General features: G+C 25.3%; 1 protein-coding gene across 4 annotated transcripts in view; it reads left to right on the forward strand.

Annotated features, from left to right (window-relative positions):
* The window catches only part of LOC111674877 (DNA N6-methyl adenine demethylase), a 168,851-nt gene that overhangs the window by 141,379 nt on the left and 8,929 nt on the right, over positions 1-18,543 (forward strand). For all 4 annotated transcript variants that reach the window (XM_046951021.1, XM_046951024.1, XM_046951022.1 and 1 more), the window contains one exon: positions 14,402-15,070. In XM_046951021.1, coding sequence (XP_046806977.1) covers positions 14,402-15,070 — 669 coding nt within the window. The remainder of the gene's footprint in view (positions 1-14,401; positions 15,071-18,543) is intronic.

Raw genomic sequence — 18,543 nt, forward strand, 5'->3', positions numbered from 1 at the left:
TTCTTTCTCCCCTTAACCTAATCAATAACTTCACAGATAACGTTAGGCCATTAAGAAATAAAAAAACAACCATTTGATATGGGTCATGCTAAAATTTTAAGGGTTCAAACCATTAACCCACTTTAGCTTTAACATAAAAATACCTTTATTTTCATTCTACATAATTTAAACATAATTCAACATTTATTTATTTTTAACCCACCACGACTTGTGTACAATTTAATTATTTTTTAATGGTTCTCGAATTTATTTCTCATTTATTTAACAATAAAAAAATTCTTTAATATTCAATAATCGAAAACCGACATTTATGGCAAAAAGAAATAAATTAAATAAATAAAATAAAACTTTTGGAAAGTAAAAATAACAAAAAGAAAAAAACGAACATACAAACAGCACAAATATTCAAGCACCACACCTTTATTGTAATATTTTTTTATTATTATTTTTTTAATAAATAATTGTAATTTATTTTGTTGTTGTTGGCGTGGTTATGCCATCATATATTGTTTCTATATGAAATAAAACCAAAAAAAAAACTAATTTTGATTTCTTAGTAATTTATTTTTTTTTAATAATTATTATTGTTGTGTGCGGAAAAAAAACAAGCAAGTGAAAAAATGTTTCTTAATAAATTATTCTTATACATATTTTCTTCTTATTTTATTTTAATAATTATTTTTCTACTTTCATTAAATATGTATGTAATAATAATATTTTGAAAATATTTTATAATTTAAAACATGACTTGATTTTTGTTGTTTTTTTCTGATTTTTAAAATTACGGCATAGCTGGCTGGCATGCTTGGTGGCGTTTGCTGCTTAGCTAGAATGTTGCCTACTTTTAGTTCATTGCACTGTAATTATTTATAATTAACTTTGTTAACATTTATTTTTAGCATTTTTGCTAGTTTTATTAATAGCTCAAAAAACAAAAACATAATTAGGGTTTAATGTTTAAGTTTTATGAAAATAATTAAAAATAATTTTTTTTAATAAATTAGGTTTAAAAATTTCAGTAGACGTTTACTGTAATAAACATTTTAATGAATCCAGTTTTTTTTAAATCTTTTCTTATAAAATAATAAAATTATAATTTCCGAAAGTTTTAATTATTTGCTAAATATTTTTCCATGTTAAGCCACACATTCCATAAATTTTTACAACATCTTTATATGGTTCTTTATTAAACAAGAATTCTTATTTATATTTTTTTAATTATTCCATTTTATAGTTAATTATATACATTTTTAGTAACATTTAATTAATATTTTCCAATATGGCAGCAATTATTTATGTATAAAATTGTAATTTGATGCCAAAAACGAAGCAAATAAAAAACAAAATGAAAAATATCGTAAATAGTTGTAGTAGACTTAACAAACCGCTATTGATTTCCATGTTACATAATTGGGACTATAGTATGATTTTTAATATGGACTATAACACCGTCCGAAACTAAAAATTAGCTACGAACCTGATGATTTACGCCTGAAACTAAAAATTTATAGAGCTTGGACTATAATTTGGACTATAGACTAGTTTACAATCTACTATAGTGTACTTTGCAGTCTAGACTAAAGTATAATCTATAATTTGGACTATAATCATAGTCAGGACTATAGTCTAGTGTATAGTATATAGTTTGGACTAAAGTTTAGTTAATAGTTAAGTCGGAATAGGCTATAGGTTGAGTTATAGTATACTCTGTAGTATAGACTTTAGTCTAGTCTAGGTTATAATCTGGACTATGGACTAGTTAATACTATATACCAATTTATGGTATATAGTATTAACTATAACTTAGTCTATTGTTTATGGTCTGAACTATATTCTAGACAATATTCTGGACTGTAATCTCTCTGTTCTGGACTGTATCCTAGTATGAACAATAACTTAGTCTATTGTCTAAATTATAGTATAGTCTAGTTAAGTTTATAGTCAAGACTATTACTTAATCTATATCAGCACTATATTCTAGTATATTTTCCGAACCAAAATCTAGTCCATAGTCTGGGCTATTGTGATATCTAAAGTGCAGGCTTCAGTGTAATCTATAGACTAATATATATGTAGTCTGGACTTTAGTTTTGACTGTAGTCTGGGCTAGGGTCTAATGTAAAGTTTGGATTAAAGTCAAATCTAAATAATATACTATATAATTGATCAGTATAATTGTAGTATAATTCAGAATCTGGTCCATAGTTTGGGCTGGGCTATAGATCACACTCTACTTTATTAAAAGTACAATAATTGCAAATATCTTTCAACTATTATAAAACTTAAATTCAACTTAAAATTGTGTTACTTATACTTAGCTCCATTAAATGTTCTTGAGGTAGTGTGCCACTTTAAAAGCAACAAAAAAATCTAGGTGGTATTTTAACACCAACATCATTTTTACAACAATTTTTTCACAATTTTCTTATGTATGCAATAAAAAATATCCATTAATTATAAGATTTTTATAATTATATAGTATTTTATATAAGATTTTGTTTGTAAGCACATACAAATATAAAACACATGATTGTGATTTATAAAGTTTGTCAACCCCACGCGTTTTATATGGCAGCAGAAAATTGAAAAATATTATAATTTTTTTTTTTTTGGTACAGGAAATATTAGAGAAATTGCTTAAAAGGCAAAAAAAGTGAAAAACTAGATTCTGTATAAAGGCTAAAAGACAATATTAAAATAAAATAAAAAAATAAAAAAAAAAAAATTCAATTGTCACAGTATTGCAATTTAGCAACACCCAAAATAGTATAGTATTTGTACGTATGTAATTCCTTCAAATTCTTTTGCTAATTAATTTCACAAAATAAGCATTTATAACTTCAACCTAAATAAATTAGGTCTTCATAAGGATTTTATCTTAATATTTAATTTTAACTTGAAGTTAAAATAAATCTCATATCCTTATTGGCAATTTAATATAATTACTAAACTATTTTCAACCACAACTTATTGCTTACAAAATCATGTAAAATCTAATTATATTTCAATATAATAGAATCAACCTTAAAACAGAATATGCAACAAATTTTATGCAACGTTATGAAAATTTTGTGAAATATTTAATTATAGTTTATGCAACCATTATATGAAGTATGTATATGTACATGTGTTTGATTATTGCAAAAGATTTTAATATTAAAAGCATCATTAAGTAAAACTTCTGATTTCATTTATTTCCATTTTACAATAAACTCATAATGACAAATTGCATTATGGTTGAATGGTTAATGTAGGAAGTCGTAGTAAAAGGAAAAGGAAATGTTTAAACCATCTTTAGGATTAAAGTATTTTTTATTATTATCTTTAGCTAACAATGTGTTTAGAAATTTCTAGAATAATTTAATTTTCAAATTAAAAAAGTTTTTGTTTTTGGTTTTTAATATTTTTTGTTCATTAGTTAAAATACAATTACAAACAAACATTAATTTAACATAAAATTGTATTATTACTCTAAGGCTTAGGCTTTTAAGGAAAAACTTTTTTTAATTTTAAAACAAAATAAAATTAAATTTTATGGCAAGAAAAATAAAAATACAACATTGTGTTAAATGAACAAAGTTTAATTGTAAATACAAAATCAAATCCCGACAGTTCTAAAGGCGACTAAGTCATCTAGCTGTTATAGTATTAGGTGGTGGTGCCTTATTGAAAAAAGTCACAATTTTGAAAGAATATTTTCACTGAAAAAAAATGTATAAATTCGAGTTAGAAAGTTAATTGGGTAAAAAGGATTAAAACAGCTGGCAAACAATATCCTCTCGCTCACATAAGAAAAATAAAAAAGTTTTGTTTTCTTACAAAAAAAAATCATACGAAATTTTTAATTAACTTTTTTTCTGAATTCAAAAACTACAAAATATAAATAAATTATGTGCAGTTCCTGTGATTTAAAACTAAATTAAAGCTATAAAATACTAAAAAAAAACAACAACAACGACTAAAAAACAAAGAACAAAGATTTAAGTTTTGTTTATTATTTTACTGCAAAGAGAAATAAATATGAACAAAAAACAATACAACACTAAACTGAAACAAGAACAAAACAAAAAAAAACGTAAAATAAAATAAATAAAAAGGAATTCGTTAACGACTTGACATGCCAAAATTAATGGCATGTCTGACAATAATTAAACAACAAAAGAACGTTTGTTACTATCAAGGCTTCTCCATCCATATAGCCAACAACAAACACACTCTACAATATTCGCATAAAGTTAAAAAAATTTATATTTTGAAAAATTCCTAAAAATACTAATATTTTTTAAATATATTTATTTTTTTTTTTTTAATTTTGTTAAAATTTGAATTTTAATTTATTTTCTTTTTAAAATAAACTTAATTATTTGACCTGGAGTATAAACAAAACCAAGACAACAGCAAATGCAAAAAATATAATAATAATGAAACATTTTGCAGCTTGAACCAAAAAAAAATCAACTAAACAAATAACAAGCTTAACAGGCAAACAGCAATGAACTAACATACGGATGGCTACAGCCTGCCTGACTGCCTGGTAGACTGAGTGCCTGGCATACAGACGGACAACCACCAAACATCCAACATTATGGCCAATACTCGAGACTACATTCAAGGCAGCCAAGCAAGCCAGCCTTGTTTAAAATACTTTATTTAAACTTAAACAATAAATATAAAAAGGAAACAAGTTCTTATACTAACTCTCTTTTTTCTGTTGCTGCTTTTCTGTCTTAAAAACAACAACGCAAAAATAAACAGAAATCATCTGAAATAAATTATAGTTTTTTTATTCGTTTCACTTTTGTTTAAATATTGGCTCTAAATTGTAAACAATATGAAAATTATACTAAAAACTTAAGCAAAACTATTTTTAAAATAAATACAAAAAAAAATCAATTTCCTATACACACACACTTACACGTCCATATATATAGATAATACAACAACACTGAAACCAATAACATTTATTTTATTGTTGTAAAACAAAACAAACTTAAACTAGCCGGAATATGTTATTTAAAGTTTTATGGCTTAAAACGGGATATTGCTTAACGTAACGTAAACGAAGATGCATATATTTTTTAAAAATCCTGTATTCAATTATGAAATCCTATCAATAATCAACCGAGCACTTTAAAGTTTAAAGCACCAACTTTTATAGACAATTAAGCACAAGATTAATATCAACAAAATTCTCTCTCAATTCAAAATTGGATCGATTTTTGGTCCCAAATTTGTCGAGAATATTAGAATATATCCAAGAGAATACTTTTCGTTACTCAGTGTCATGAATAACCGAATGCTTTCAATAAGATTATCTGAAAAGAGTGCCCAACATCCGGTTAGACACAAAATTTTTAAAATACTGCAAGAACTTTTCATTCAAAATTCCAAAGTTGAGAGACTATAAAAGTATTCAATGAGTTTATCTGACAAGATCATCCTCGTGAACGTTTTAGGTTAAAATTTTTCATTAGAATTTCTCTGCTTTAAGACTCTTTTTGATTCCCTATTTTCGAACAGAGACAGCATACAAAAAGAATTCCGCACTAGAGCTCCACACTACGCGTCTTAACCTCAAAGCATTGTGAACATTTCATACCTACTTTATATTCTACGCAAAGCTTTTTAAGCGCCACGCTTTTTTTCTACAGTTTTTATTTTTTCATCATTAAACTCAAAATATATAAACACTAATTAAAAGAACCGTAACATAAACGTTACGGTTACGTTTTACTAATCCTGCTTCTACATTCGGTGTATTAATGTTAAATATTGTTATTGTTGTTAAGCTCTCAGAATATTTGCAAAGATAAACAAACATTATGCCAAGGATTATTAATGTATACGAACGTTAAACTTATTACACTTAACAAAATTTTCGAGGTTAAAAACAATACAAAATAAAAGTGAAAAAAAAATACAATTTTTTTACCATATATTAAGCGATAAATATTTCATTAAATAAAATATTAAAAACTATAGAAAAAATCTGAAAATTTGGATCTTATAGTTTATACCAGATTTTTTTGTCAGTGTACAAACAAGCGCAAGATTGTCTTTAAACAAAAAAAATGTAGTCATTGTTTCTTTTTTCTATACGTTTTTGCATTTTTTAAGCTTATCTGACATTCTAAAAATAAAATTAAAACAAAAATATACATTCTTTAGAAAATATATGATTTTAATTAAAAATTGTTGTGGTTTGTTTTTTTGTCTTTGCTGTTTGCAATGCGGCTGCTTTTTATGAAAAAGGTGTTATTTTAGCAATTTTATAAAAAGTAAGAAAATAAATAATAACAAATTACTTAAAAAATCTGAAGAAAAACTACAAAATTCCTTTAAAAATTATACATAAATTTAATACTTTTCTATAATACATATTTAAAAAAGAATCAATATAAATTTACAAATAAATTATTTACATTTTATTTTATACTCCCTGTGCTGTTTACAATATATGCAAAAAAAGAAAAACCTATAAAATTTATTTGCAATTTAATTTACAGCAAATATTCAATCAAAATAATGCCGGAAACATGATAAAATGCGCAGTAACGGAAGTAAGAAAAAATGTAAATAATAAAAACGGAAGATGCCAAAGAAAATGGCTACGGAAAATTAAATCGAAAATATGCTAAAAAACAACTACAACAAAGTATATTTTAATTTTGAAGTATGTGTATTAAAGTATACACCAAACAATAATTTAAACAAAAAAAAAGTAAGAAAAAAACTTGTTAAATATTCTATGCAATTGTAGAGATATTTGTTCTACAAGAATTTCAATTTAGAAATTAAATTTCATTCACCTACACTCATTCACCATATAATTTGTATTCATGGCATGGCAAGTTGTGAACCATCATCATCAATACAGTTAGCCAAAGAAGTCAATTGATAATATTTTGAGAAAAATTTGAAGATCCCAATTTTTTAATAATATTGTGATCACCAAAAATGTGGTTATTTGTAATAAAAGTCTTTTTTTGTCCGATTTTATTGGAAAAATGCAATTTGACAAAGAGAAAGAATGCAACCAAAAAATAAAGTAACTTTTACGAACCTCTAACTGACTAGTTGGCTTTAATCCTGGACAATGCTATAATAGCATAATATCAATCTCAATGCACACCCGACAATTAAAAAGCAATCACAGGGAACGACCGCAACATTAGATTAAATCAATCTTCCAATATACCGAAAGGTAACCAACTTTAGATGCAATACCTATTTAAAATGCAGTTCCCATCAACTAATGATCTTTTTCAGTCCATTTCTTAACGTTCTGAAGCCCTCGCAACCATAGTACAGAGATAGTCCTGTAATTTTAGCAACAGCACCTAGAGACGTATTTGGTAGTCCGAAATACCCAGCCAATAAAGCAAAATCCATCTTTATGTCGAAATAATATGACAAAGAATGTAGCAATTATAAAAGTCAATTCAAACCCAATAATTTTGCCCCAGCAAGTTGAGTGGTGAAACTCAACCAGAGAACTTCCCTGAAGTAAGAGATATACTAAATTAGTACTAGACTTCTGACGGGCAAGGATACTTTTCCTATCGTTCACCAACTTACATCAGTTCCATTCTCTGACCATAAGGAACAATCTACAGAATGACAGGCAACTACCAATTGTCAACCTGAATATTCCCCGACGTATACTAGAGTCCTACTTCGAAAAGAGTAAGAGATAGTTAACGGATTCAAGAATCCAGCATAGGTTGCTCTGTCACATCACCTAAGTATCATATAAGTATCAGTTCTTAAATCAATATTCTTTCTCCGCGAATTTGGGTTTAAACCACAGACACCACGTGGATTCCGAAGAAACCTCAACCAACGGACAAGTCTTATGAGCAACTGACCACCCGTAGTGCCAGATTATATGATGCTATGGTTCGACCCCATGCCAAATCATTATAAGGAAAGGCTGGAATGTTCTCTATGTGTCAATCACTGTTTAAAAGAGACTAGGAATTACTAGTGAAAAATGCGAAATTATATAAATTTCAAACTTTATTTAATCTATTAACAAGTGTTTACATTCTCATGTAACTCACTGTACTTGAGTATATGTGAATAAAAAACACACACATACAAACATTCAACAATAGAACCTTAATTAAAAGCTACATTTACGAAAATTTTTATAGGAAATCATTTCGAAAACGTACAACTTTGTTTAGTAAAACTTCAATATAACATAGTTGTATATTTACCAAGTTAAAACAACATCATCAACAGAAACTTTATGCCACATGTACAACAAAAATCATGACTGTAAATAAAATTATATTGTAGGTTTCAAACAAAAAAATCGACAACAAAATATATACTTATATAAATTAATATATTTACGTATTCTTGTTAATTTTTGTCAGTTTTATTTATTTTCTTATTAATTTTTTCGCTTTTCATTTAAAAAATAAAACTTTTGTTCTCAAAATAAAACCAAATTTTATAGAAACATATTTAAAGTAATTTCTTTTAACATTTGTTTTATTTATTTATATAAATATTTAATTTTTTTATATTTGTTTAATTTTACATTTTCATATTAGTTTTATTTGCAATATATTTGCCAGTAACATTGAGTGTCGGGTGTTGGGGCATGCAACAATATTTACACACCCTCATTTTGTGACAACAATTTACATAATTTTATGCAAATATTCACAAATATTTTACACTCCATTCAAAAAACACACACACTTACAAAACGAACAGATAAAAATTTGTTAAACAAACTATATACAAATTTGTTTTATTGAAATATTTAAATTAAATTTCACAAAAAAACTTTGTTTATTTTTTAATAATATATGTTTTGATTTTAAATAATTTTAAAGTCAATTTAATTGAAATGGTATTTACTTACATTAGTTACTTTATTTGTTTAACACAGAAACAGACTTTTTTAAATGGAAAAAATTGTAAACTTAAAAGTAATAAATTTTCTTATTTTATTGTTTTAAACAAATAGTACTAATTGTTGGATTATATTAAAAATTGAGTTGTGGGCGTAGTATCAATTAAAGGGGAGTGGCAAACTGAATATAACCAGAGCAGAAAAAATTTAATGCGTTTGTTTATTTATCTCTCCTTCTTTGTTTCTCTTTCCAAAATACTCCCCATTTATATATTAACAGTTAAAATTTGTTAAATTTTTTTCATAAAACTTTTTTAAGCTATTTAAATTTTAACTTTAAGCTTTTTTTTCCAAAATTTAATTTGTCATTTAACAAATATAGCAATTATATGTTTTATTTTTTATCTTAAACAATTCAAAAGTTACTATTAGCTTGTCAAAGTTTAAACTAAAGAAAATCCCCTCTAGCCCAGTTGCCTTAAAGAAGTGTTGTAAATTACATGAGAAAAAAATAAATTTTCTTTAAATAAAATGTCTGAACAAATAGTTGGAACATTAAAAAAAATTTGCAATTAAAAAGAGAGAAAGAGAGGAAGGAAAAGAAAAAATATTTTTAAACAACAATTGCACTTTGACACTGAACATTGAATAATTTAAAACATAAAAAATACAAAAGTTTCCAAATGCTAAGATTTTCTATTACTTTTACAGTAAAATCATGTTGAAAGAGACCAAGGTTTATAAGAGATCATAAGTACTTTGTCAGAATATTTAAAGAGATTGTACTTTACTTTAGTTATGGTGTTAAATGAACCTAATAAACTTTGTCTGTTTGAATTTTCTCAGTGTATTTTTAAATTACATTCCAGAATGTAAATACCATAATATTTGTCTTCAATTAATTGTATTTGTTTTTTATTTATAAAATATATTAATATTAATTTTCTTTTATAAAATAAACAGTTTTCTCTAACTCTCTCACTTACCAAACAGTAGCTAAAGACAATTAAGTAGAAAGAGCACCGAAATAAACAGTTATTTAAAAGTAAGGAGTGTTAAATTAAGTAAAACCACTGCAGTTTTCTTTGAAAATTTAATTCGTTAAGCTAATAAAATTTTTGGAAAAAAAGAGACACAATCAATGTCAGGTAACGTTTAGTTAATAGTTACTTTATTGTAACAAAGTAATGAATAGAGTAGTTAGTCTCGTTTAGTTAATAGTTGTAACAAAGTAATGAATAGAGTAGTTAGTCTCGTCTAGTTAATAGTAATGAAAAGAATAGTCAGTCTTTGTAAGAAATAACTCACTAAAATTATATAATATATTTAAATAAAATTCTTATAAGTTCGCCACCAATCTTCAAAACTGTTGGGCAATTCAAAATGGTTAGTTTGTTGGTATCAAGTACTTTATACAATTTATGCCTGACAGCTGTCATTTATGAAAATTTATTTGTATTTATTTAGTTGTTGTGGTTGTTATATATTATTATTATTACTGTTGTTCTTACAGATATTATTTTTCAACAGACCGATATTTACAGCAAAACTTTGTTATTTATTCTCAGTGTAGAGAGGAACTCTCTCTCTCACACACACACATACACAGACAAATACTAAAAATAAATATGAATGAATGTTTAAAAGCCTTCAGGATATGTAAACAATTTCTGTAAAATATAAGATAAAAACTGAAACATAAAACTTTAAATAAAACAGCAAAAAACAACAACAACGTAAACTACATAAAGTAACAGAGACAGATAAAAGTTTACTTTTTGATTATTATTTACAACATGTTCTCCTCTGTTCTCTTTCATACATAAATATTTTTTCATAAATTTTGTACAAACAATTGTAATGTCAATTATGAGAAATAGTTGTATAGAATGAAAAAAAAAACAAAAGTTTGCAAATGTTAATTATGAAAAGTAAATATTTATATAAAATTATTTTAATTAAATTTCTAATGAATTTTATGAATGTTTTATTATAATATTATACAATTTTCCTCAAACCGTATGACCGCACACTAGATTAACCCAGAGACTAAAGACCGATACTGGCCTCAGGACGAGATATCACGTACTATAACAGAGCCAAGATATCTTCATTAAAAAAACGTTATATGCCAACTGAAAGTTCAGATTCAGCTCTGCTCAATCCTTTAGAAAAGTATAACTTGGTCTCAGTGTTTTGACTTTTTTCAAAGTTTGTTAGCCTCTTTAAGCAATTGAACTCTCTGAATATAATAATTTTTACTGTTAAGTAAACTTACAAAGAACCTGTAACATAACTAGTAACTAGTTATGGTACTAAAGGTTTAAAATTGTCTTATGGGAAAATCAGTTCTTTTAACATGAATGAAACAATTTTTTTAATATTTTCTATGACATTATCTACTTTATTAATGTTTATTTAAAATTTAATTTTCATTATTTGCTTTATATTTTCTTTTTTTTTTTATTTCACAAACAAAAAACTTAATGAAATGTAATCAAAAAATTAAGCTACAAATTGTCAGCTGTCATTGTCAAAGTAACGATTTGTCAACAATAATATTTACATTCACTTCAAAGTCCCAAAAAGAAAACAAGAAAAAAATATATATAAAAATGTTTATTGATTTATAACTGCCAACAAAATAAATACTAAATGCCAAATATTGTTGTAAAATATGTTTTTGGCATGAAAATGTTATAATAATTTTTTAAATTCTAATTATTTGTTATGAATATTTTTTTTGTGAAAAACCAAAAAAATGAAAACTTTGTTAAAGTTTATTTACTTAAATTTTAATTGAAAAAGTTTAAAACAACTTTTTTCAGAATTTGCTTGTGGTTTATTTATTTCCTCGTTTTTTTTTAGTTAAACAAAATTAAAATTACACAACTTTGCAGCAAAAATTGTGGCAGTGAGCGAGAGTAAGACTTTTCAATTTTAAGTTTAAATGAATTATAATGTAGAAAATTAAATTTTTAATTATTAGTTTGTAATAAATTTCATTTAGATAATCTTTGGTTTGCAAGGATTCCAAATTAAATTTTAATAAATATTATATGTTAAGAGCAATCGGCAAATAACGATGAGCAAAAAGCTCTCTCATAAATTAACATACATTCGCACGTGTGTAAGCTTCAAAAATCAGTCTTTGCCAATAACAGATCAAATACTCCGTTCACACGATGCAATTATATGTCATTTATTTTTTTATTCTTCATTCATCCTTCAATTACTAACTAAATTACATGATTCGCCATTAAAATTTCGACTGCGAATTATGTAATTTTTGAATTACCTAGGAATTAAAAATGAATTAGTTACGTCTCTACATTGTATGGTTTATTTATCATTATCTTCAGCTTTTTGCAATAATTATTGATTTTATAAAGTAAAAGGACATAACAATTATTTTGTAAGAATCAAAACTGTATAGAGGTAATTTTTTGTTTACAAGACTACATCAAGTTCTATAACTAATTATTTCGATTCCCAACTTTTAGACTTGCAAAACTTATTCTTAGTTTTGTAAGTATTTCTTGATTTTCTTAAAATATATATGTATGTTTGCAATATTTGTCTTGTGTTATAATTTATATTTTTCACTTTTTTCCGACAATTTTATGTTGTACTGATTTTCTTTGTTAGTAAAACAAACTCTCTCATATGCAAAATATACTCGAACATTCCCGTACATATATTCATTAGTCAAACATAGTGCAAAAATTTAAATTTATGATGCTAATTTATGGCTCTTCTTATATATATTTTTATATGTGTTTTTGGTATTTTTTTAAGATAACAACACAACAACAACAATTTGCAACAGCTGCTGCTGCATTTTAGTATTCGTAACTACAGAAATGTCTGCATATTTTGTTGTCGTAGTTGTAGACGAGCAACAAACTTCAAAAACTCATTTTCTTAAAAGTAATATTACCCGACAGTTATGGGAGTTTCTTCCACATTAGAGGGCTTTAATTGCTTAAAAAATAAGTTAAGAAAAATATAAAATTTTTAGAGAAACAAAAAAAATAAATATTTTATTGATTTATAATCTAGCAAGTAGTCAATTAAAATGATAATTGACTACTTGCTAGATTATCGGTGATATGTGAAGTAAACAATTGATGTATTCTCACATTACACGAAACACATCTAAATCACTTGAGATTGTTTCCCTTCCAATTTATTAACAATCTCTTAAACTAAACAATTTTAATGAATAATATAAATAAATTAGAAAAATTACAATTGTTTTTTTTTTGTCTCAAATCCTATTATTGTTTAACAGCAAATTTAACTCCCTCCCTTATACCTTTTCTTACTCCACTGTCTTCCTGCTTTCAAGTAACATTGTAAAATCCTTATATCCCTGTTTAGATTTAATATTTTCCTTAGTGTTTTATATTTTTCAACATTTTCTTTAGTGTTGTAAAAATTTATTTTAATTGGCTTGATTTTTTTTCTTACTCTTTCCACATCTTGCAAATGTTTGTTGTTTTTTTTTATTTTTTATATATTTTTTAACTACATATATTTATGGAGACTCCTTGTTGTTGTTGGTTTAGTGTTGTATGCATTATTAATAAAAATTGCAAAATAAAATAAGAAAAAAAATTAAAATTTATGGCTTTTTTATTTTGTATGCATAATATTCTTTAAACTTGATTTATGTGTTTTAATTTGTATACAATATTACTTATTTAGTTATTTATATTTTCTGTATAATTTTAATTAAAACTGAATATATGTAGAAACGAAAAATCAGTTAAAGAAATCAATAAAGTTAATGCATTTTTTTCTAAAAGCAGTTTTTAAAACCTTTTCTTTTGAAGTCATTTTAGAACGGCCTTATAGCTTTTTTGTAAACTTTAAGCTACTTTTAAGCTGCTAGGGAACTGCCAAGTTCTAGTTACCTTACAATAATTCTTACAATCTTAAAAATACTTTACAAACTTCAAATTGCTTTCTACAAATAATATCTCATTACTAGTAATACAGTGGATAATTAGAAGCATTACTTTGACATGTAAATAGTAATAAGATGAAATAAAATAATTTTAGAAAATTTATAATTAAAATTAGCTCTACAACATATTTGTATTCATTAGGCAAAAAATACATACCAATGACAACCACTAAACATTAAAATTTTCAAAAACATTTAACTAAAATTCCATTTTGAAAACTCACCTTAATTACAATAAATATTATCTATTTTTTCTATTTTACAATATTTACGATGTTAATTACGCACAAAATGCCAAGTTATTTATTAAATACTATAAACCAAAGAGTAAAATTATTTTGTTTCTACCATATATAGTATGTTTAGAATACAGCAAAATGTTTATAATAATTATAGGAAAATATTTAAATTTAATTTCAAAATCAAAACAATAAAACCACACTATAATTTTTGCAAACACACACACACATATAGATAACATGTATTTTGTTTGAAAAGCATAAAACTCAAATTCTAAAATCTAATGAATTTCTATTGTTTGTTTATTTATTTTCCAGACGGGTCGTGGTCGTAAACCATCTGCTAAAGCTGCAAAATTAAATGCGGCCGCTGCTACAGCAACTGCGCATTCACCACGTCAGGTTGCAAATTCAACGATTAGTCCAGTAGCTGCCACAACAGTGACGGCAACAGTAGTGTCACATCCCTCACCAAATACGAATACCAATAATAATAATACTAACAACAATAATAATAACAACAATACGGTGGTTGCTAATAATTTGTTGGTAAATAATACTCAACAGCAATTAAATACATTGCATCATCAACAACAGCAACAAACAAGTCAACAGCAGCAACATATACAGCAACAACAGCAAATACCAAATAATCAACAATTACAACAGCAGCAACAACAACAGCATTTAACACAAACATCTAATCAACATACTCAACAACAACAGCAGCAGCAACAACATCATTTATCTTCACTACATACTCAACAACAACAACATCAACAATTAACACAACAACAGCAACAACATCATCAACTTACTACTCACACTCAACCTCAACAACAGCAGCAACAACAATCTCTGCATCATCAACAGCAACAACAACAGCAGCAACAATCTCAACAGCAACAACATCATCACCACCAATTACAGCAACATCAAATAACCGCACAAATTCAAACCATGAAAGATCAACCTCAACAACCTATGGTAAGTTCAAAATTTTAAATTTTTGTTTGTTTCTTTATATTACATTTTGTTAGATTCAAATTACTGTAACGATTACTTTGGTGTTATGTATTTAAGATCCATAGGGGTACTTTGCTCCAAACATTTTTCTATAAGTTGAACCACAATAAAATGAATTCGAAAAATTTTTAAATTATTTCCTAAAGTCCGAAACATAACTTTGTTCGATTTTTAAGGTTCGATGAACCCGAACTTTAAGTAAAAAAGTATCAAATGTATTAAATTCTATTCTAAACGATGCCTTGAGTCAATTATGATATAAATTCTCGATTCGATTTCGATTTTGGTCATTTCCTTTAGCGCCGATTTTCTAAATTTTCAATGACATTTAAACTATGTTGTTTGTTTTTAATTCCTCCCGTTTACTTAGGTCCTATCTTGATTTTAAAATACAGCCACCTTTCACCAAAAGCTCTAAAGATAGATGATCTCTTTCATGTTTCAAATGTGAATGTATTTCCCAAATTATTGTCACGACCATTTTGTAAATTAGTCCGATATAAAAGATTTTTGAAATACATTTAAAATGTAAATCCTTATCAAATTTGTTAATTCCCTTAGGAATTTAAATATATTATATAAATTGACGAGTACGCACGCACTCGTGTTTGTGTATAAAATGTAAATTTATATAGATTTCATATCTAAGCCCAACCAATTCAAATTATAAGAAAAAGAAAAAAATTATATACATACATATATATAATATAAGAAATACAAGTCAGGTGATTATAACTTCCTGGAGGGTTGGCAATAATGTTCTTTACAAGGGTGGTGGTAATGGTGGAAATATATTAAGAAGTGTGTCTGTGTGTGTCTTTAAAATAATGGTGGTTAATGGCAGTAAAATAAATCTTAATGACAATTTAAATCCACCTTCTTTCCACTTTCTATTCATTTAACTAGATGTTAAAAGATAAAGGAAAATGTTCATCATAAATATAAATAAAACAAATATTTTAAATAATTCATGTAATAAAATAAATTTCTTTTTATTTTCATTTAGTTGTTATACATATGTATGTATATATTGAGTTAAGGTAACTGTCAAAATTTTCATGTTTTATAACTAAAGTTCCTTTTTTAATAAATATTTAAGTGCCGTCTAAACTTGGCATTACGATTGGATATTTAAGATTTTGAAATAAAGTTAAACATTTTATCACAGGCGAACATGTAGAAGTGCCGAAGTTAAAGCTGAATTTTTTTTCAGAACCAAATTATTATTAAAGATTTTGCTAGCAAATAAAATTTTAAATTTTTAAAAGTTTAAATTATGTACGTATAAATTTCTTACATAATTACAAACACGTGTTTCCTACATAAAGTTATATCCATAAATCCGCAATATATCACGACTTGACTAACTGAAGGAGGGTGAATTTTTTGTTTAAATTAAATTTTCGTTTATCTTTTCAAATAGGGTGGGTAAATAGGAATTGTTTTTAAATTGTTAAACATTTTGAAAAAAAAGTGAAACCATATAAAAAGCATAGTATGATAGTAGAAAATATATTATTATTATTATTAAAATAGCTCATTTAGCAATAATTGTTTGTAGAAGTATTGCAAATTAAATATTTATTATAATGATTATAATTATTTCTTGAAAACATGTAAATTTTTGCATACTTTTCTTGTTTAATTTTTTTTTTAATATTTATACCAACAAGTATTTTATAAATTATAGATATTAAAATTTTGTATACTTATTATTTATGTCTGCATGTATTTACACATACATACATATATATGTACTTGTGTATAGTATGTATATGTAGCAACATATTGTTGCAATTACATTGAAAAAGTGTACTGCCTGAAGCAATAAATTTATAATTTATGTTGCTTGTACTTAAAAAAGAAAAACAACACAAGAAAGAGAAAATTTGCTAGAAAACACTCAAAAAATGTGGCAGTTTTTTTTAAGAAGTATTTATTGAAAACATTTTATATTCTTTGCCTCATTTTTGTCTACAAAAGAAAATAGTGTTTAACTATTATTGTAATAATTTACATATTTAAAAAAATGTTTTATTTATGACTAACATTTTCGCTTTGAGTGTATGCAAATAATTTATATGCTTTAAAATGATGTTTATTGTGTAGGAAAGAAAAGAAAACAACATTATCAGCCTTCATATTCTATATAATTTTCTTTATTTCTTTCTTGATATTGGTAACAATATTTTATGGATTTTTTAAGATTTATTAACAACAAACTCTCATAAAATATGAGAAAATCGTTATAATAGAATTTTCACAGAAATAACAACAATAATCCCAGGAAAAACTAACATTGAAAAGTAATGAATTAAAAAGCTAATGAAACGTCCTTCCACCACTTCTTCATAAGCATTATAATTAATTATTTAAACTTGGTGATTACATTTAAGGCAAGTAATTCCACTCTCGTTTACAAAGAAGTTGTTAAGTAAGTCGTTTTTTTAATAACAGAAAGAGCCATCGAGGATACGAACGCTGGTCTTTGTCAATGTCTGATAATAATCGATTGAATAGAAACGTATTTGTTTAAAATCTCGAAAAACACATACTATCTTTGACGATTAAAAATTTGATTATTTAAGGGCGAGTTTTTCTGATAAAGATAATCTTCATTCTTTGGTTAAACCTGGTTTAATATATGATTCGTTTCTTTCAGTAAATTGTAACGTTATTTATTATCTTAGTTTAACTGAGTGTTATTGGCCAATTAAACTTATAAGAGAGAAAATACAATTAACAAAAACAATAAAACAATAATTTCGGAAAAACAAAAACTTAATATTTTAAGTAAAATGCAATTTTCTGATTTGTTTTGTTTTATTTATTATTGTTTTAAATGTTTATTTAACATTTTTCCAAAATTTTTCATTTTACAAAAGTTTTATTTGCAAAAAACAGCTGTTCATTGTTTATGTTTTTGAGTGAAAAGTTGGCAATACTATCAAAGTTAACTGAGCTTAAATCTAAAACTGAAAAACACAATAATCGGTTAAAGTCCGCCTAAATTTGTTCCGAGTTTAATCTAACAGCAAATTAAGCTTAGTTTAACTGAGAAGTAAAAAAACCGCCCTAAGATATCCCTTAAAAGCTGAAACTATTTCCCTGAAAAAAGTAACTATAAAATGAAGTTTTTTCTTCATCAAAACAGCTTTAATAAATTTTTAAAACAATGTATTAACTATTTTTCCTTAATTTTCACACTTTAAAAATAAATTGAATAAAATAATTTATGCAATTTATTTAATTTTATTTTTTATATATTTTTTCATATCTAACGGAAATTGCATGTTAACAAAATAAAACTTTCTCTTTTGTTGTATGCATAAATAATATAATAAATTTATACAATAAAAACAACAATAACACTAACAATTGCTAAATAAAAATATAAAAATGTATACATATATATTTCATAAATAAACAAATAA

Source organism: Lucilia cuprina, chromosome 5, assembly GCF_022045245.1.
Source record: "Lucilia cuprina isolate Lc7/37 chromosome 5, ASM2204524v1, whole genome shotgun sequence".
NCBI classification, from domain to species: Eukaryota; Metazoa; Arthropoda; class Insecta; order Diptera; family Calliphoridae; genus Lucilia; species Lucilia cuprina.